Here is a 21,440-nt window from a genome sequence, read left to right as displayed (position 1 = left end):
CCCAGCACAAGATGGAGCAGAACTCCTATAGCTCTAAGAATTTTTGACTTTCTGACACAGTAATAATTCCAGCAACTCATGGGACCTACTCCAGTACTTAGTTATGGTGATTTGATCTTTGGTCATGCCTCTTTCCATTCTAGCACTCTTGAGTCTGAAATTCAGATCTTTGGATTGAGATGCAAGCACAGATGGTGAAAGGGGCTTATTCTCCCACTGGTGGAGCTGAACTGGCTGCAACAGCAATGGGTATTTTAAGGAAAAAAATCCAAATGTAGATAATGTCATGAAGGAGAAAAGTTAACTGTTATTCTAAGAATTCTATTTTTAGTTAACTGCTAGTATTAAGTCAGCAGAGGAAACAGAATATCATGCATTGTAGATTCTGTTAAAACACTACCTTTTAATTTTTGGTGGGTTTTGTTTGTTTTTAAAAAGACTTAGGCCATAATTTTCAACCCTGGATACCTAAATATGTATGTAAGAACTGAACTTCAGGCAAATTTCAGTGGAAAAATTTGGCCTTAGAATCCAAAGGAATTTTCTCTATCCCATTTTCAAGGGTAGTTAAACCTTGGGCCTAGAATCTTGGCATTTATTTTAAATGGTTTTATGAAAATGTCTGTAAACCTAAATCTATTTGTTTTTATCTGATTTTAAATGTTCCATTTGTTTGTTTCTCCCCAGGGAGACTGCAGCTATGAACTGGAAATTCAGCCTTATTTAAATATGGACGATGTTAAAACCTCAAATGCTCAAAGGAGTAAATGTCTTTCCACCAGCAACTCTGAGGCTCAGAAGGCATTTTCATCCAGAAAAAACGTGGCACGAGGATCAAAAGTAAAACTTGGTTCATATTCCTTAAACGAACCTGATACAGAATGTATTTCACTGTTTAAAACAACCAACTTCAAGGCCACAAAAAGAACATCTGCATTAAATTTGAAAGTGCCTGCACCATGTACAGAAGTTAACATTTTAGATTCTTTTTCAAGTGCAGAGGACCCTGTTTCTGAATGTACTGTACATAAAAGTCTACCAGATAACGGAGAAAATGTGACATGTCACTTAAATGAGTTCACTGCCCCAAGTGATCTCAGTGGAAATGTCACTAGTTGTGCAAATGAAATAGTAAAGGAATGTAAATCTGTAAATCAAGCCTGTAGTTCACTGGACAGAAACTGTGCAGATTCTGGTTACAGCAGCTTCACAGAGGAGAAATCACCGGTTTCGTGTAGCTTGTTTTACCTACCTGAAGCAGAGTTGGATTCATTTGCACTCACAACTCCAGCTGAGGATCCTTCATTGATAAAAATATTAACAAATGTAAAAAGGCTTTTGTCACAATCTCCTCCACCTTTGAATAAACTCCATGATTGTGAAGAATTGGAGAGAATCAGAGAAAATGAAATCCAGCAGCCTGTTCCTTTTCAAAAAGTTATTTCCAACACATTCACAGAGGGATTGCAGGGCAAAACCTCTGTCTCTTTCACAGAGTTCCAAAATCCATCACTTCCCCCTCAGAAATGCTCAGAATTAAATGTCTCCAGTAAATTGTGTTCCTCTATAAGTAATTGTCCTTCAGAACCAAGCTTTCTTTATGAGGCTTTTGTTGGCAAGACAAATAATGGTCTTAGCTGGGACGACATCTTCGACTGTGAAAATGGAAAGCACACAGAAATTCAAAAGGACAATCTAACAATGGTAGATCATGCTCTGACAAATAGCCCTTCAGACAGAAATTCAGTTGACGGGTATAAAGAGGATTCTGAAAAGTTCCAGGAAAATATGGCCACTGACCAAGATGAGAGCATAAATTTATTTGAAGATGAACATTTTTCTGATGCTAACAATGCAAGCCTTTCTAAGTACAATTGCAACAAACTTTTAATGTCATCAGATTTGTGTGATAAAGATGCACCAAGTGCTGGACAAATTTCTGAAGGGCATAGTTCAGATGAGTGCTTTCTAGACAGCGATGCAAACCCCAAAGAATCATTAATAAGCTGTAGAACCAGAACTTTGAAAATATCTGAAAATATGGATATTGTAAGCAAACAATTTCCAGATAATGAAGATCTTTATGACTGTTCTCAGGAATTGTTCCCTGTTAACTTTGATCTAGGGTTTTCTATTCAAGAGTCTGAGGATGAACAAACAGACATGAATAGTAGTAGTATTCAAAACTCAGATGGTATCTTTGGCATTCATGTAGATGTTAAACCTACTAGCGGTAAAAATGAGTCATCAAATGATAACTTAACACCTCCATCTCCACCAAAATTGAAAGATGAAAGCATTGCAAGAACAAACTTTTCTACACCATTGTCCTCACAAAATCAGAGAACTAATCGAGTAAAACTGACTGAAAACTGTATCCCAATCATTTCTCCTATGAAGCTAACAGAAGAAAAGGAACATGGATCGTATGATTCTTTAGCTTCTGCATTTTCCACACCAAAAGGTAGAAAGGTTATGAATGTTAAAGTCCTCAAAAGAATTTCTATGAATGCCTTTTCTAGAGTCAGGCAGGAAATTCCCCAGATGCTGCCTACAAATAAAGTAAATACCAACACTGTTAAAGTCATGCTAAGTTCAGCTTTTGATACAGCAGACCTCCCCTCAGGAAAGACTGAAAATCTGGACCATAGACAGCTGCATGTTTCCCAGAAGTTTCCTATTGAAGGTAAGGTGTCAACTGTAGTTAATTAAAAGGTTGCTCATACTTCCATTAAAAAAAATAATCTTCCTGTAGAATTTAATAATTCATGGGTCCTCACCCTTTAGGTTGTGATATCAGGAGTGTGGGGAAGAAGCACAACCCCTAGATTTCCGGGGGGCGGGGGAAACAACCTTTATGGCTATGTGGGGGTGGTTCCCCAAACTCTCTTTGATGGTTAACACAGTATGGATAATGTACACAGATTGCCAGAGCATCAGCTAATAACTCCTACCAGTCTTACTGATAGGAATAAATTATTTTCTCATCACCCTTGAGCTATCATAAATGAAAGAATTATTCTTTGTTCAATAAGGGTTCCTTTGGATTACAGCTGAGAATGTTTTTTATTGGCAGCATTCAGACTCAGCAGTGGGTTATACCATCTGATTTTTGAGGGGAGAAGGAAGAGAAATGTTGGTGCATAATCCTAAGGAACTTTAGTTTCTATAAAGCTTGCCTCAGATTTCACTTGCCTTTTCTTGGTTAACATGCAGAATACATATTTAAACTTGTCTGTTTCAGGCTGAATGACTATGAGTACTGCAGCAATTGGGTCTAGGTTAAACCCCTAAAATCTGTGCACAAGTACTGTTAGTGTGAACATGTGAGATGCAGTTATGTGAACTGTAGCTGCCTTTAAAGCCTCTTTTTAATCCTCTCAGTGTCTTATTTGTAATCATCCTGATCTGTTACTCTGTAACCCCTAAATCCATGCTTTCACATTTCTGTATCATTGTTCTAAATGGGACAGAAATTGTATTGACAGATCTGTTTAATTTTAATTGCACAGTGACTGACTTGCATGGTAAATATTTCCTGACAATAACGTCTGCTGGAAAGTGGATTGCCTTTATAAATGTCAGTTTATAAAGGTCTCTCTCTCTCTCCCCGTGTGTGTGAGATCTTCTATTTCTCTCCCTTGTTCTAGGTGCATCTATACCACAAAATTCATAAATTCCATAATCCTGTCCTTAAAAGCGCAAACCTTCCCATCTGATCAGGGCCACCAGTCTTCTCTTCCCTCCTCTGTCCCTCCAGCCCACTTATCTCCAAATAACCCTGAACTACTTTTGACAATAATCAAGATCTAATGTTACTGAACTTGATTCTTAGGGCATACTGAGGTTTGCTTCATGGTTTCATTATTAGTCTTAAATGTTGAAAATAACCCACTGCTGAGCAGTCTTTTCCTGCAGCTGAAGAGTTTTCTCTTCTCCCACTACGCCCGCCCTGCACCTTCTCAGTCTCTCTGGTTATTGGATTCTCTAAAGACTCTTGTTTGTTTGTTTTTGCCAGAAACCTAGGTTCCTTCTAGAATCTGTCTGAGGCACATTTCTGGGACTCGCACTTCTCACTGTGCTATGTCTATATCTGGTCAGTCTTCAGGATGTTTGAGCAAGCAACTTCAGTAAACTCTTAAATTCACTAAATTTAAAAAACAAATTAAACCTAGTTAAAAAAACTAGAATTAGTGAATTAGGTCAGTTATTTCCAACTAGAACAAGATGTAGTAAATCATAGAAACATAGAATATCAGGGTTGGAAGGGACCTCAGGAGGTCATCTAGTCCAACCCCCTGCTCAAAGCAGGACCAATCCCCAACTAAATCATCCCAGCCAGGGCTTTGTCAAACCTGACCTTAAAAACCTCCAAAGAAGGAGATTCCACCACCTCTCTAGGTAGCCCATTCCAGTGCTTCACTACCCTCTTAGTGAAAAACATTTTCCTAAAATCCAACCAAAACCTCCCCCACTGCAACTTGAGACCATTACTCCTTGTTCACTAGGAGGGCAGTGAAGCACTGGAATGGGTTACCTAGGGAGGTGGTGGAATCTCTTTCCTTAGAGGTTTTTAAGGTCAGGCTTGACAAAGCCCTGGCTGGGATGATTTACTTGGGAATTGATTCTGTTTTGAGCAGGGGTCTGGACTAGATGATCTCCTGAGGTCCCTTCCAACCCTGATATTCGATGATTCTAGCCATTCGGTCCCTAGTCTGTAGAAGTGCATGGGATTGTCCGTCCTAAGTGCAGGACTCTGCACTTGTCCTTGTTGAACCTCATCAGATTTCTTTTGGCCCAATCCTCTTAATTTGTCTAGGTCCCTCTGCATCCTATCCCTACCCTCCAGCATATCTACCGCTCCTCCCAGTTTCATGTCATCTGCAAACTTGCTGAGGGTGCAGTCCACGCCTCCTCCAGATCATTAATGAAGATATTGAACAAAACCGGCCCCAGGACCGACCCTTGGGGCACTCTGCTTGATACCAGCTGCCAACTAGACATGGAGCTATTGATCACTACCCGTTGAGCCCGACGATCTAGCCAGCTTTCTATCCACCTTATAGTCCATTCATCCAGCCCATACTTCTTTAACTTGCTGGCAAGAATAAGGATCATTACAATTTAATGTTTGAAGACCTTGCTATAGAAGTGCTAGGTATTATGACTTATTAGTGCTTCTCCTTAAAGTAGTAAAACCAATGTTCACCTCACCTTCATTCTGTTGCAAGCACCAAAATTAAAAATAAATAAATAAATAACCTTGCCAATTGTGGCTATAGCAAGTCTCAGGCACACCTTGGAGAAAGAAATTAGAGAAGGTGAAAGGACTGCTAAAACAGCCTCTTGATAGCTCTTACTAGCAAACTAGAAAACTCATCAGAGAACATCCCTCTGTCAAGGAACTCCATGTAAGAGTCACAATGGACAGCTATATCTTGGGCAATGTAGGGAATATGGTGTCTTTCAGAATACATCAAACAGGGTATAATTCTTTGTAGTTCACTAGAAAATTAATACACAGACTGTTGCAGATTTGGTAAAAAGTTTTCAGTCAGTTCCACTTCTCTTCAGGGTGTGCTGGAACAAAACAAGAATGTGGCGACTAAAAAGAAAATAAATACTTAACTTGTTCACTACTAATATGGGGTTTTACCCTCTTACTTTATTCCCTCCACTCTTCATCTTCTGTTCTGCATGGGTAATTACTTCAGTGCAAAGAAATACAAGGAAAGTGAGGTTTACAGTGTATCTCAGTAGGAAAATACTTGTTTTGGTTACCAGGGCTAACAGGAACAATACTTCCTACATACATCAATAAATAATTATTATTTTTAGTCATCTTCAAAGCCAGATAGATTTTGATTGTTTGGTTAGAGCGATATTGTGTGGTGGAGAATACATTTTCTTATGATTGTTATCTGTTTACCACTCCTCAGTAGGAAGTAGCAGCGAAAGTGAAGAAGAGATTGTTTTCCAAAGGAAAAATAAGAAAAAAGGAAATGTTTTGAAGTCTCCTGATGTGAGTCATTTAAAAAAAAAAAAAAAGAAAGTTTCATTAAACGCCAAAGCAAAACTCCTATCTGGAATCCGTAATTACGTTTTAATTTATTTCTCTTTACCAAGGTTAAGAATAACAGTGATTTTGAATCACCAGTTCATGTTGTCAAGAAGCGTAGGCATCCACTTAACACAGTAAGTAAATGCTTGAACAAGACATAAAGAAAATGTGTAAAAAAAAAAAAAAAACCAATTTCACTCAGCTTATTTTAAAATGGCAAACACTTTCCCAATCACTATAGAATCTTTCCTACTTAAAGAAAAAAAAAACTGCTTTGGTGTACTATGAGGGACGCTGACTCACTAACAGAAAGCATGCAAAATACAGCAAAGTAAAGCTTACAGTGCATTTTAAAATGTGCTGAGGGACAGCATCTCTTGCAAAATGGCCTCCTCTTCATTCTAATTCTAATCTTTAATTTCTCAAATTTTGGCTCTTGGTCACATTTTTGGATGCAAACTTAATTTCTGAAATACTCCCTTCACAGGGTGAAAATCAAGCTTTTCTAAAGGTCTTAGAGGATATCTGAAACTTTTAGAAAAACAGCATTTGGAAAATAAAATTGGGGGAGTCAGTCTTAGGGTATGTATGGTAGATTATTTTGCGAACTAGCTATGCTAGTGTCTTCCTTTCCCCCTCACTCCCCTCTTCCTGCCTCCAAAGCTGTCTAGTCCAGTTGCTAGTTGGATAGATCTCTTCCACATCACTCAAACCATCATCGCAAGTGACATTAACTGGCAACTTTGGCATTCTCTGGAGTGAAGCCCAGCAAGCCAGCTGCTGTCACCCCTGCCCTTCTGGAAACAACAAAGACAATACAATTCTGGGAAATGTTGGATTTCAGTTCCACGGCTCGTCTGTATGTTGTCCTTTAATTAAAAAGTAAAACTAGAACGAATTTCCTGTTTCAGGTAGGCAAAGAGCAGCAGACTCTGCAGTAGCTTGAATGATTTAAACTAAGGCTTGTGTACACAGTTTTTTGCACTGATTTTACAAAATTGTTGTAAAAACCAATTTAATTAAATTTGTACGTACTCCTAGTGTGGACACACTCACATTGGTTTAAGCCAATTTATATCAGTTTAGCCATTTTAATTTAAATACCATTTATATTTAGCAGTATATTTAAAAAATACCAAATGGTTAAATAAAACTGATTTGGGGTTTTAAGACTTTGTTTAAAAAGTTAACTGGACAATGAATTAATAGATGTTTTGGCTTGCCTTTTGCAAAACCTAATCAAATGGAATATTATCCAGAACTGGAAACAAAGATTCCCTTGTTTAAGTTGTTTATAAAGCTAAATCATTTATGTTGAGCTTTTAGAACTAGCTCATCAGGGCCTGATCCAGGACCAAAAGCATCTGACCCAAACTCACTAGAATGTTTCTTTCTTCTCTCCCTTTGTCCCCTAAATATCTTATTTAAGCTGCATATGGAGGGGTATGTGGTAATGACGTATACATTCACAGGTTTAAGAACAGAGCCGCTCTCCGTATAAGGATTAGTAAAATAAGAGTCGTGCTACCAATAAACCCACAAAGCTTTCATATCATATTTGACTTGATCTCTTTTCCAAATGACATAAGCTTCCTTCTCCCTTCCTCAGAAATGGATGCCTTCCTTATTTCATTGAAAGATTACTACTAATGTTCTTTATGTGGGAGTATAATAATCAACATATCAGACTCACAGATTACTTAGGTCAGAGATTCTCAAACTGAGGCTGTGCCCCACTTTTAGATAATAGTTGATATTGAAGAATAGCAACTGAATAATTATGAATGGTGACATGACAGTCTTTTTCCTATTCACTGAAGTGTTTTTGTAACATACTCTAGTCAGACTTATCTAGTGATGAGGGCATGGATTTTCACAAGAAATCAAACAGGACTGTGGATTGCGACATGAGCCGTAACAGGAAACAACTAAAAGGTGTCAAAAGGCAAAAGAGTAATGACAACTTTATGTTCAAGGTAAGAGCTTTACATGTTGCTGTTGATATGCTTTTTGTATGGATCTTAAAGGCTTGGAATAGTTAGTATTTCAATGATAATATAGTTAACTATTAGGTTTTGCAATATTATATACACACATGTCAAGGCTGATTTCCCCACTCTGGCACTTCGAGTGCAGAAGGAGGGGGCCTGCAAGGATTTAAAAAATTAATACTGGCCACTCCAGGCTTGTATTAAATTCCCAAGGTTACAGCTTCTCTCTGACCTTGGATGGGTAGATGCTGCCACCACCCAAGTGCAAAAAACCCTGTGAAACCAGAAAGGCGAGGTTGGGAATTCCTTCCTGTGGGGTACCCTCAAGCCCTTTCACCCCCCATCCTCCAGGGAAGAGCTGAGAAAGAAAAACAAAGGAAATCATCTGTTGCCACCTGGTAATTAAACAACATGTGCACAAACCTCTTAGACACACAAATCCAATCCTGTTCTTAAAAAAGGGTAAATTTTATTAAAAACAAAAAGAAAATATATTTGGATCTTAGGCTTTTACTAGATTTAAAAATCCCATTTACAAAAATTAAGCATCAAGAATATTCTAACAACTCAGGGACTATATGCTCTCTGCTTTCAGCATTTGAATCAGCCCCCATTTTGTCTTTGGCTACTCCTTTCTACCCTAAGTTGCAGGACTTTGTACTCTTTCATGGCTTTCTCTTCCTTTGATTTCAAAGTCTGACATATAAAATCTGTGGTCATCGGAGAGCCCTGTGTCTCCTGAATTCATTAATTGATTTTACTTATCTACAGTATGAGTTCCTCTGAAGTATGCTACTGTAAATTACTCACTTGTTTGCATTTTCGTAGAGTGCAGCCAGACAATTTTTAGATGAAGAAGCTGAGCTTTCCCTACAAGAGGCAGAGGATATTTCATCTGATGAGAGCGATTCAGAGAACGAACCAAACTCCTCACTCAATCAATTCCTTAATGATGAGACACAGTTCACAGAGGTTTTAAATGGTAAATGAAGAAAATCACTTTCCCTTCTATTAAAACAGTGTTTGAGATTTTTATTTGTTTTTTCTCTTGAAGGTCTGATCTCACAGATAACCATTAGACACATTTTATCGAGGAACATACTGCATAAAAGGCCAAATATTTCCATGCAGTGAAAGCCACGTGTGTAAAAAGGGGGAGATACGCAATGTCCAACTGTATGAGAGATCTGAAAAAGAAAGGAGAAGGATGGGAAGGAGGGTGTGTTGGAGGGGAAAAGGGGAAGATTTTCTAGTGGAAGTGAGAGGTGTGTGCTTGGACAAGGAATTTTAGCTGAGGCAATGTTCCACATGCCCCCTTTTACTTCCTTTCTCTCTCCCCCATTTCCTTTCATCATGTGGGGGCAGCTGCTTCTCCTCTCCCTCTCCACCCCCCCATGTGGGCTCTGAAAGGCTGGAATCACACACTGCATCTGACCCCAGGCACGGGGACCTCTCCTGCTGCTGGAGCTGGATGATTGGCTCCTGTTGGTGGTGGAGTGTGGAGGATTGATATCGTTTTCTTCTTAGGCGGGGGGTAGCCCTTGTGGGCTCTTTGTTTCATTCTCACCTTTAATCTAGTTGCTGGATCTCTTGTGATTCTGGGAGGTAGGCAGATCACCAGCTTTGGGATCTGGAAGGGATTTTTCCCATATGGCAAAACTGACCAACTGCTATGTGGGTTTTCACCTTCTCTCCTATATCCTGGTTTTGAGGGGTTCCAATGACAATTGTCACAACTTGGGCAGGTTCCAGTGCGGGTGGAGGGGTAGAAAGGGTTGATGTGAGGTCCCTGTAACCCATGCAGCTGCTGGGCATTGGTATTGGGCACAGCCTTGCATGGAGAGAGGGTGCACCTTTGTGTGACATGGCATATGGGTCCCTTCCTCTCATCTCTCCTACCTATGACATCAAGGAAGGGAGCAAGTCGACAATTTGTCTTCCAGTCTGGGTAGGTTTGAGGCTGCAGAAGGGGGCATGGCTTTCACACCCACCCTCAAGGTCATAATCCACCAGGGCTATCTGTGCCAGGTGAGGTGCATTGGAACAGGTGCATTGGAGAAACCCTGCAGGGTAGTTTGGAGTGGTCACTCCAGTTGGATAATAGTTTTAAATAAAGCAATAGCCCCTGCATTTAACCCTGCTATGGTGTCTGTTTCTCATGGTGTTCACATCCACATCGATTTACAATGCACTTTATTCCTCACTGGGGGCTTCTGAGGTGTGACAGTGTCATGCAAGGTTGAAGAAGTTCTTCAAGGATTGACTGATTATAACCAGGTTGTCTTTCCTTAAGTAATTTTTTTTCCCCCATTATGAATGTAGAGAACCCTCAATTTTCCATTCCAGTTGGAGGCTGTCTGGATCTTTCAGGTCTCCTAGGACGATGCTTTTATATAAAGTGAGGATTATGACCAAGTGCTTTTTAAGATAAAATGGTGTGAACTTACTGATAAAGTTGAGGCAGCAAAGTTTTTCTGCTGGGATGATTCATTGTTTAGTACTTTTGTGCAAATGGTTGACCGTGTGGGGGATGAGGCAGGACCAAGGAATTAGTAATCATAGAATCATAGAATATCAGGGTTGGAAGGGACCTCAGAAGGTCATCTAGTCCAACCCCCTGCTCAAAACAGGGCCAATCCCCAACTAAATCATACCAGGGCTTTGTTAAACCTGACCTTAAAAGCCTCTAAGGAAGGAGATTCCACCACCTCCCTAGGTAACCCATTCCAGTGCTTCACCATCCTTCTAGTGAAAACGTTTTTCCTAATATCCAACCTAAACCTCCCCCACTGCAACTTGAGACCATTACTCCTTGTTCTGTCGTCTGCTAACACTGAGAACAGTCTAGATCCATCCTCTTTAGAACCCCCTTTCAGGTAGTTGAAAGCAGCTATCAAATCCCCCCTCATTCATCTCTTCTTCAGACTAAACAATCCCAGTTCCTCAGCCTCTCCTCATAAATCATGTGCTCCAGCCCCCTAATCACTTCCCTCAATCTGCTGGCAATGCTCCTACTTGTACAGCCCAAAATGCCGTTAGCCTTCTTGGCAACAAGGGCACACTGTCGACTCATATCCAGCTTCCCGTCCACTGTGACCCCTAGGTCCTTTTCTGCAGAACTGCTGCCTAGCCACTCGGTCCCTAATCTATAGCAGTGCATGGGATTCTTCCATCCTAAGTGCAGGACTCTGCACTTGTCCTTGTTGAACCTCATCAGATTTCTTTTGGCCCAATCCTCTAATTCATCTAGCTCCCTCTGTATCCTATCCCTACCTTCCAGCGTATCTACCACTCCTCCCAGTTTAGTGTCATCTGCAAACTTGCTGAGGGTGCAATCCACACCATCCTCCAGATCGTTAATGAAGATATTGAACAGAAGTGGCCCCACGACCGACCCTTGGGGAACTCCGCTTGATACTGGCTGCCAACTAGACATGGAGCCATTAATCACTACCCGTTGAGCCTGATGATCTCGCCAGCTTTCTATCCACCTTACAGTCCATTCATCCAGCCCATACTTCTTTAATTTGCTGGCAAGAATACCGTGGGAGACCGTATCAAAAGCTTTGCTAAAGTCAAGGAATAACACGTCCACTGCTTTCCCCTCATCCACAGAGCCATTTATCTCATCATGGAAGGCAATTAGGTTAGTCAGGCATGACTTGCCCTTAGTGAATCCATGCTGACTGTTCCTGATCACTTTCCTCTCCTCTAAGTGTTTCAGAATTGATTCTTTGAGGACCTGCTCCATGATTTTTCCAGGGACTGAGGTGAGGCTGACTGGCCTGTAGTTCACCGGATCCTCCTCCTTCCCTTTTTTTAAAGATGGGCACTACATTAGCCTTTTTCCAGTCATCCGGGACCTCCCCTGATCGCCATGAGTTTTCAAAGGTAATAGCCAATGGCTCTGCAATCACATCTGCCAACTCCTTTAGCACCTTCGGATGCAGCGCATCCGGCCCCATGGACTTGTGCTCCTCCAGCTTTTCTAAATAGTCCTGAACCACTTCTTTCTCCACAGAGGGCTGGTCACCTCCTCCCCATGCTGTGCTGCCCAGTGCAGTAGTCTGGGAGCTGACCATGTAAACGCAAGTGAAGTGAGTGGTTACTCCAGTAGATTGCTGTCTGAGGTTTGTTCCCCCGAGGAATAGATCTGGCAGATGGCCTATAAAATCTATTCTGCTTTCTATTCTGAATTATTCTTTTAGCAACAAGGATGTGTTTTATACACTATGCCAGACTTGCATCTGTTTCATTCCCCACTTTCTGCTCCCCAGTTCTGTATGGTCCTATATAAGGGGATGAGGGAGGAAGTAAGTATGACATTTGCGGAATACTGGCCAGGAAAATGTTGGAAATCACCAGCTTTGGAAACAAACATTTCATGTAGGGAGGTGGAAAGAAATTGATGCTAATGGAGGGTGTCATGTTCAGGTAGGTGCTCCGAGTCTGGAAGGCTAATTTTGTCTTTGAGGGAAGGATGTAGGAAAACGGATTCATCTTCACTTTGGTTTGATAGATTCTTAAAGGCGGTTACTGAGGAGTTTTTTCCTGCAGCTCAGGTCTCAGTTCTTCCCTGTTTATATTGGATTTCGATAATGCCGTCCCTGTTTTCAGAGTGACCCATGAAGAGAAGAGAAATAAATCTGTTAGTCTCTAAGGTGCCACAAGGACTGCTTGTTGTTTTTGCTGATACAGACTAACACGGCTACCACTCTGAAACCTGTCACCATGAAGAGATTGTGGTTAGATCCATTTTCAGGAATGGTTTGGATGTTACAGATGCATGATGTCAGCCTTCTCTCTATTGGGAGCTATAATGAGCTTTCTGAGGTCTGCCAATTGGGAGAAATCTTATGGGACAAAAGAACACGCCTTACGGGGTCGGACCAATGGTCCATCTAGCCCAGTAGCCTGTCTTCCCACAATGGCAAATGGCAGGTTCTTTAGAGGGGATGAACAGAACAGGCAATCACTGGGTGATCCATTCCCAGTCGTCCACTCCCAGCTTCTGGCAAACACAGGCTAGGGACACCCGGAGCATAGGGTTGTATCCCTGACCATTCTGGCTAATAAACATTGATGGACCTGTCCTCCATGAACCTATCTTGTTCTTTTTTGGATCCTTTTATAGTTTTGACCTTCACAACATCCCTTGGCAACAAGTTCCACAGGTTGACTGCGTTGTGTGAGGAAGTACTTCCTTTTGTTTGTTTTAAACCTGCTGCCTATTCATTTCATTGGATGACTCCTAGCTCAGTGTTGATAGAAGACTGGGTAGGTCCAGTCCCCTATTTTGCCAAGAGCACGTGGGGATTTTGTGGGAGAATCCTGAGTCTTTAACAAGTCAGGAAAAATTTGAAGAGCTTGTTTTGGTATGGAATGTTACTTTGGGCGATATCTTTATGGAAATGTTTATTTTGTTGGTGGAAAACCATTGTGTAATTAAATCCTTAATAAAATGTTGTGTCTCTCTGTTTTCATAATTTTTATTCAGATTCTGAGATGGAAGAAGTTTATCTAAAATCTGTGCGTAGCCCAGCTCTCGGCAACAGGTATAAAATGGTGCACAAAGGATTCAATAGCATTGCAGTTTTCTCACAGGTATGAAGTGAAATGACTTGGCTTTCCTCAAGAAATGTAACATATTTAAGACTGTGTTTCTATTTAATCTTTCATTAAGGTTTGCTTGCAACCCACTGTTCCTAAATAGTGAGTTCTAGCAAAATCCCAGTTTATGATTTTATTATTCATTATAAAAGAGACCAGAATACATACACTGATAGACGTGCATGCATCTATAAGTTTATACTACTCTCTTTTTCCATCAGAGAGCGGTCATTACCTAATTTGAAGTTAAATGGTTTGGTTTTCAATATTTAGTCTTCTTTCATTTATTGAACAATGCAAAATGGACAATTGCATTAATTGTTGCCGGTGGCCTCTTTCTAGTCAATACAGTATTTTATATTGCCCTCGTCACTGCTGTAACTGAGCATCTATATTAGATGACAAAGCTGATTTTATAGGTGGAAATCTTAACTTTTTTGCTATTTACAAATGACAAGTCAAATTAGCATGGTAATTAAGCTCGTCTCCTATACTTGCATGCAGATAAATTCCACAACGCATACACAACACACACATAGACTGCACAATCTGTGCAGAAGCTACTTTTTTCTGAATCTGCAAGTGTTGTAGAGTATATGTAAACTGTGAAGTTTATGTTCCGAACTTGCCCGCATTGTGGAATTTAATTTTGCATTTCCCAAATCTTTGTGCATCGAGATGTGTTGTGCAGAATACATAGCTTGTTTTGAAAACATGTCTAGCAAAATGCCTATCTCATTATAAAATCTGTTGTATAGGCCTAATGGAAGTTATTTTGCAGATGTTGTGCAATTTGCATTGTATACATAGTAGAATGTGGGTTGTGTGTCATCAGCATTGCTTCATATAAAAAATTGTAGAATTTTGTCTTTTAGGTACAAGTTTGAGGTTCTAGAATGAATGAAATTACAAATCTTTATCTTGTAATAATCTGAAATATTTAGCTATAACACATACTGAAAACTGAAATTAGGATTGCCTGTTTAAAATGCAGTCTTAGAACTATTAACCGGTAAATCTCATGTAATTTCTCCCGTTATGTTAGTCATATTCTCTATAAATATTTTCTAGCGACAAATGATGGGTCTGAGACTACAGTACTTGCACATTTCCCACTTACTCCCGGGGGAGTCACACACACGTGGGGGCTGTAGGATTGGGCACTGGAAGTAGCTCAAATATTAGGTCCCTGTTTTGCATTCAGCATTTTGTATAAAACAGGGACAAATGAGCACACCGCTTACGTATAGTGCAAGCCCAAAGTGATCGTGTTCTAATTCCTTCCAGATTCCTGAGCAAGATGAGGCTTACTTAGCCGATAGTTTCTGTGTTGAAGAGGAGGAAGAGGAGAGTCTCAGGAAAAGTGACGCTAGTGAAGAAGAGGAAGTGTGTGTCAATTTTGACCTTGTAATGGATGAGCACTCTGCTAGTGGAAGAAAACAATACTTCACTCGCCGCAGAGTAAAACTAAACCAGGCCAAGACAGAACAAAATTGTGCAGTTCCATTGACAAAGAAAAGGTCCCGAATTATTGTTCTTGATGATTCTAGTGGGGATGAAACAAATGTCAGTAATCAGAGGCCAGTAAAAACGGCTTCTCCCAGGACAGACTACAGCCATGCTCACTTACCCAAGTCATTGCTTTCAGACTCTCCTGGACAGCATAAAGCTCCTGCTAGGAAGAACCCTATTCATCAGCCCCGGGAGAACAAGGGTCAGAGACTAATTAACCTAAAGGCTTCAGTGTCTGAAGTGCTGGACTTTCAGCCAGAAAATAGGGACAGAGGCAGGCTGCCTTCGCTGACTATTGCCAGCAATGATTGCCTGAGAGGGGATGAGGATTTTCAGGCAAAACTCAAGGTACGTATTATTTCAAAGGCATAAGACCGCCACTTCACTTCACATGTATTTATAGAATGCCTTGCAAACTGGGGCCCCGATCCCGATCGATTAGTTATTGTGCTACTGTAAATACAGGTAATAATGGCTGTGAATCTGGTGCTATTCGGGGGAACGTTGAAGGGGCAGTGCAGTGTAGTACTAGGGAAGTGGCCATATTTCCTTATCACTCACTAAGTGGAGCTCTGCTGAATACAGTCTGCATTTGATGGTCAATGTCAAGATGTTGGGAACTGACAGAATTTTTCAGTTAACAGTGGTTGAGGGACATGATCACATTTCCGATAATGGGGAGCTTCAGATAGTTTGGGGTCTAATCAGGGTTCTGTTATAATTTCTGTATTTATCATTCTTGCAATAGGTTTGTACACTTGGTCCAAAATCAAACCCTAAAATTTGACTCCTAAATCCTTATGTAGACATCCAAATAAAAGCGGCCTGATTGTCAAAGGTGCTGAGCACGTGCAGCGCCGATGACGTCACTGGTATTGGTGAGTGCGGATTCCTTTTAAAGTTCAGGCCACTCATCTGGTACCTAATACAGATTTGGGAGCCTAGCTTTAGGCAGGCAGATTTGAAATGTTGACCTTGAAGCTTAAGACACTGCAGTACAGAAAAGTTACAAATGAGATAAAAGTGAATTTCTCATTAAAAGATGCAACTGAATGATTTCGGAGAGAAAGCCAGGATAAGCGTGAAACAAAACTTGATGCTGCTAAGTTTTTATATTTAAATCCACATTCTTGGGGAGTGCCATCCTTTTGCTCCATATTGCTATTACAAACATGGTGTAGTATGTGCTTTTTATGTTTGCAGGTGGAAGGTTCTTCAAAAAACCACTGTGCAAACACTTCAGATACCTGGTGCTCTGCTTCCAAGGGAAATTCTGCTGCTGCCACACCTATTTCAGCTGGTCTTCCGGAGAGAAAAGCCTCCCTTTGTATTCTGGCTGACAGTCGTGAGATCTCCTCTGGATCGGAAATAATTTCCTCCCTAAAAGCAGTTCATGGAGTAAAGGTGCAGGTTTGCTCTCTCGGTGGCTGTGATTACATTGTGAGCAATCGAATGGCAGTGGAAAGGAGAACTCAGTCAGAACTGCTGAACAGTCTGAACAGGAACAAAGTTACACAGCGGATTCAGCATTTGCAGAGCATGTTCGAGAGGATATGTGTGATTGTGGAAAAGGACAGGATTAAAGCAGGTTAGCTAGTATTCACACTGCTGCGGTGACTGGCAACATTAATAATGACTGCATTGGCTTTATATACTACTGGAACCAGTGACATTTTAAGAACGTTTGTTTTAGAACCTATGTAAGCCAGAAACCCATCTCTACAAGCTGAGCAATATAATTTGCTGTATATTGAAAGGTTTTATAAATGGATGTCAAGTTACTTGAAAAATCAAACATAGCGATCCCTATTTTATTTATTCATAGCAATGCTAGTCCCTGAAGCAGCCAAAAGCCAGCTTTGCCCAGTGAGATGAAGGCAATTTACCTTCTCTTATTTGTTGAGCTGAAAATATTTTGTAAGTAGTGCTATAAAGGTAAACGCCAATATTCCTACAAAACAGCATACTGTATATTTTTAAACTAAAGTGTACGTAGCATTAAGAAGACAACTTGTTCCATCAAATTGCCATGTTGCTGCCAATAGACATTTAGTATCTAACAGATTATGTAGACAATGGCCTTGCTTTGAAATCAGTGAGAGAAGTAGGAGGCTCTGTACAGCAGTTGTAGGTATTAAATTATTGAAACCAAACAGTTTTGTAAATGTAGCTTTGTTTTATGTGAAGTATAAATGCTTAAATCTGTAACCCCCAGTGCTCCTGATCCCTGCCCTGTGTAACAAACTGGCAGAGGACTGTGGGATTGATGCAAGCTTTGAACATGGATGCTGAGGGTGAAGTGCTTAAATTCTATATAGTCACAAAAATAAGTGGCTTGACTTATGTAAAGGTGCCTCACTATCCCACTGCTGATGCTGTTGCACACATTGTTCATTCCTGTAACATCCTGTCCACTTTCCTTCATTCCCTTGTTTCCAAAATGCTGCTGCTCTCCTCCTTTTCCTTCCTCATTACTCCATCCATGTTACTTATCTGCTCAAGTTTCTTCACTGGCTACCCATCTCTTACCACTTCATGTTAGAGCGCCGAGTCCCTACCTTCATGGCCCTATATAATCTCTCCTCATCTTTGGCTCTTCCTTCTCCTCCACTGCTTGCCCCTCATGTTAACTGCTCTTCATCTATTTTGCATTTTTAACCTAGCGTTTTGTGATCTAGCCCTTGTATTTGGTACAGCTTCCCACTTCCTTTCTGCTACATTTTCTCTTTCCCTCTTCCAAGAAACCAGCCTTCTCCCCAATAATCTCTTTCTATGTGAGTAGTTTTCCCTCATCTCATCTTATATAGTGAGTTTTCTAAAACAGTCTTATTGTTTGTAAAGTAGCCTACAAAGTTCTGATCATGATTATTGAGGTATATTCCTTTTTAACAATCCCAGATTTAAAAAGTTTTCAGTCTCTCTGAAAACTCTGATTCTCAACTCTTCTATTCTAAATATGCAGGAGAGACTTCAAGATTATTCCAAAGGACCAAGTACTATGATGCCATGCTCTCAGCTTTCATCCGGGCTGGAATCCGGATCCTTTTCAGCTCTTGCCAAGAGGAATCTGCCCATTTGCTGAAAGATCTGGCTCTGGTAGAACAGAGAAAGAACGTTGCTATTCATGTGCCAACAGAAGTGAAAGGGGCCAAAGAAGAAGCTCTCCGGTTCTATCTGAGTATTCCCAACATCAGCTACTTAGCTGCACTGAGCATGTGCCATGGCTTTGATTCTGTCAAGAAGATGGTGAACAGGTAATGGCAGGTTGGGTTGCATTGTAAATACCTCAGGAGCATCTAGAGTGGCTTGGGGTAGCAATTTCTGCCACGGCACGGCTCATAATAAAGTTACTCTAACACAGTGTTTCTCAAATGCACCAGGGGCTTTTCTTGCGGCCACAGCCTCCTGGGCAGTGATTGGGGGGGCTGAGGGGGAGAAGCAGTGACTCTTCCCCTAGGCCGCCAGCAGAGGTTGGGCCCTGCCCCTCTGGAGCCAGAAACGCTGGAGGAGCAGGCAGTTGGTGTGAGTTCCCCATCTTCCTGGGGCCGGTGGGGCTCAGGCTTCCGGCTTCAGCCCTGGGATGGGAGGCAGCAGGCTCCAGCCATGGGGCAGCAGACTCTGGTCCCTGGCCGTAGGGCTTCGGCCCAGAAGTGGGCTTTGGGCGCTGGCCCCAGGCTCCCTACCCCCTATTGCCCCTGGCCCCCGCTGCCTCTCTACCCACCTCCCCATCCAGGGCTTAATTTGTCCCCCAGCATGCCAGGTCTGAGTTAATTTGCTGTGAAAAGTGATATTTGTATGTTAGTATAAATTTTCACTGCCTCTCAGCTAGCTAGCAAGACTGCTTCTGTGAAAAATGCTGTTAACAGACATACAAATATCACTTTTCACAGCAGCAGACTTACTAACTAGCAAGTCTCGAACAAAAAAAGGAAACAAAAAAGCAAAAGAAACAATAAAAGACAAGAACATGCAAAGCCCCTTATTTTTGTTTCTAGTCTGGTTAGGTCCAGTAAAGAATAGTACATTATTTTGATTCTTTGAAAAAAAAAAAAAAACCTTACATAAAGAAATTACAATGATTTGGGTGTGTATCTATGCATATTTATTTGTTTTTCCTAACGTTAATTAAGTATTTTAGGGAAAAAATGCCAGAGCAGCCACCAATAAGTGTCGGTGGCCGTACTTTGATGCTACCAAAAAATGTGTTGAGAACCCCCTGCCCTAACATGTGCTTTCCTTCCTTCACTGCTTCCAAGTGTCATGCCCCAGCACTTCCCTCTAGGCCCCCTGCTCATCTTCCCTCCCTTTCTAACCAGTCAGCCTCACTTTGGAATGTGACATAAGCCCCCTTCCTCAGCCCGGCCTTTGCTCTCACCTCATTGTGTCCCAAGTTGTTCTCTGCTTTGGGCTGGCCTCATCTGATATGGGGGAGTTCCCTCAAGTCCCAATGAGAGAATACTATGAAAAGTTCCCTGGCATCTCTGCTCCCTTACTTACCTGTACCAGATACATGGAGCAGATTGAACAAGCACCTGCTTCATTTGTCCCACTTGGCATTTCCCCTAGTGTGTGCTGGAACCCAAAGAGCATCATCTGATATACCCTCTTTTGTGTAATGTCTTTTACAGCTCCCCGAAGGACATAGCCACCTGTGCCCAAGTGAGTCAGCAGAAGGCTGAGGAGATCTACCGCTATATCCATTCTGGCTTTGACTTGCAAATGCTGCCTGAAAAACTTCACCCCAAAGGGAAGAGTAACATGTAACAGCAACACACTGAGACAGACGAGAGTCTGCACTCTGGAACTTGAGGCAATTTATTTTTAAACAATGCACTTTATTATTGTTACATATGATTCACTGTAAAATATGTAAATAAATCCTTGCACAAAAAGTATATTCCTTTATAGGGGGCGAGGGGATGTTGAGTTGTGCGGCTGTGACAGAATGTCTTGCATGGTAACCTATGTGGCTCTGTCCGCCTCTAGTGGCTGGTCCATACACAGGAATGTATGAGTCTACTTCTGCCTCTGAGCTACGGAAGAAGGCTTCTTTAACTTGGGCAGTAAAACTTCTTGTGTTTTGCAAGGGGCAGCACATTACATCTCAGCCCCTTCACTACAGTAATGAGATAGTATTTCTTTATCCTTTTTCTAGCTAGATGTTACTTGCAAGGTGTTACTGTAAGTATGTATGCCAAATATGAGCAGGGATCATGTCATTAAAACTTTCCCTGGCAGATGTTCATCATGTGGGCAAGCTGATCATTGTGTAAAGATGCCAAAATGATTTCCAGAGCCCTCTGAATTCTCCCTTTCTCTTGCTAATAATCTATATAGCTTATTACTACATCAGGGTTACAGCTGAACTGTTAATAGTGGAGGCCTAAATGAAGCAAGGTTGTCAGCTGAGTGGTACACGTGGCTCCTCTTGCCCAAAGCATGTCGGATTAACACGCTGTTCATGAATTCTAGGTACTTGTCCACACAGAATGGCCTTGCACCGCAGCTGGACAGTGGTATTCCACAGGTAGACTAAAGCTGGGGTCTTTGCTGGGTTATGGAAAGAGATTAAACTCCACACCAAACTGATCCTTCCACAGCTAGTACACCTTCAAACTGAGTTCTCACGTCAGGAGTAAACACTGAGGGAGCTCATTGTACCCAATGGCTTTCTGCTGTTGAAACATTCATATGCAGAAACATGATGTAAAAAGTTTCAGTATCCCAGTGCTGATCCATTTGGCATTTTGTTTTTGGCAATGTGTATCTAAGAACCATTCACTGCAATGATACACACCAGCAGGGCCCGTGTTTTCTGGCAATTAAAACAGAGTAATTTTGGATATGTATTATGTTAATCCAAAAAAAAAAAAAAAAAAAAAAAGCTAGAGGCAGCTATGCTGGAGAGATGGGGGACAGATGCTGGGCACAGAGGCCTCTGTCCTAGAGCCAGCTGTGTGCAGGGGAGGGGGACAGATGCTGGGCACAGGGGTACAGCCCAGGGCAGAGGAGTGAGGTGCTGGGGCGCTGCCCAGAGCAGGTGCGAGCAGCATCGTGCAAGAGCCCAGCATCTTGCTGCCACGTGCCCTACCCCCCCAGGGGAAGCTCCATGGGTCAGGTGTTTCTGGGCAAAAATCCCAAGGAGAGTAGGAGGGAACGTGACCCTGCATGCCCCACCCACTCTGACTTGCAATTCCGGAAATGAAAAATCATTTTGGAAAAAAACAGCCCTAACGCCAGGGAACCACGCTCGGTATGTTGCTGCC

The 21,440-nt window shown here is 41.5% G+C and overlaps 1 protein-coding gene across 2 annotated transcripts in view; it reads left to right on the top strand.

The window, feature by feature from the left end:
* Nucleotides 1-20,334, top strand: part of FANCM (FA complementation group M) — a 137,797-nt gene extending 117,463 nt beyond the window's left edge. The window contains exons 14-23 of one of the 2 annotated variants that reach the window (XM_054026571.1): nt 688-2,686; nt 5,940-6,022; nt 6,127-6,195; nt 7,903-8,037; nt 8,881-9,034; nt 13,550-13,656; nt 14,950-15,522; nt 16,378-16,762; nt 18,137-18,428; nt 19,803-20,334. In XM_054026571.1, coding sequence (XP_053882546.1) covers nt 688-2,686; nt 5,940-6,022; nt 6,127-6,195; nt 7,903-8,037; nt 8,881-9,034; nt 13,550-13,656; nt 14,950-15,522; nt 16,378-16,762; nt 18,137-18,428; nt 19,803-19,938 — 3,933 coding nt within the window. In that variant the 3' untranslated portion in view covers nt 19,939-20,334. Of the gene's footprint in view, nt 1-687; nt 2,687-5,939; nt 6,023-6,126; nt 6,196-7,902; nt 8,038-8,880; nt 9,035-13,549; nt 13,657-14,949; nt 15,523-16,377; nt 16,763-16,999; nt 17,085-18,136; nt 18,429-19,802 lie in introns of those variants that run through there. The other variant, XM_054026572.1, reaches the window with a different exon arrangement.
* The last annotated feature ends 1,106 nt before the right edge of the window (nt 20,335-21,440 follow it).

Source organism: Malaclemys terrapin, chromosome 4, assembly GCF_027887155.1.
Source record: "Malaclemys terrapin pileata isolate rMalTer1 chromosome 4, rMalTer1.hap1, whole genome shotgun sequence".
In the NCBI taxonomy this organism is placed as follows: Eukaryota; Metazoa; Chordata; order Testudines; family Emydidae; genus Malaclemys; species Malaclemys terrapin.
This window is presented reverse-complemented; position numbering and strand designations above follow the sequence as displayed.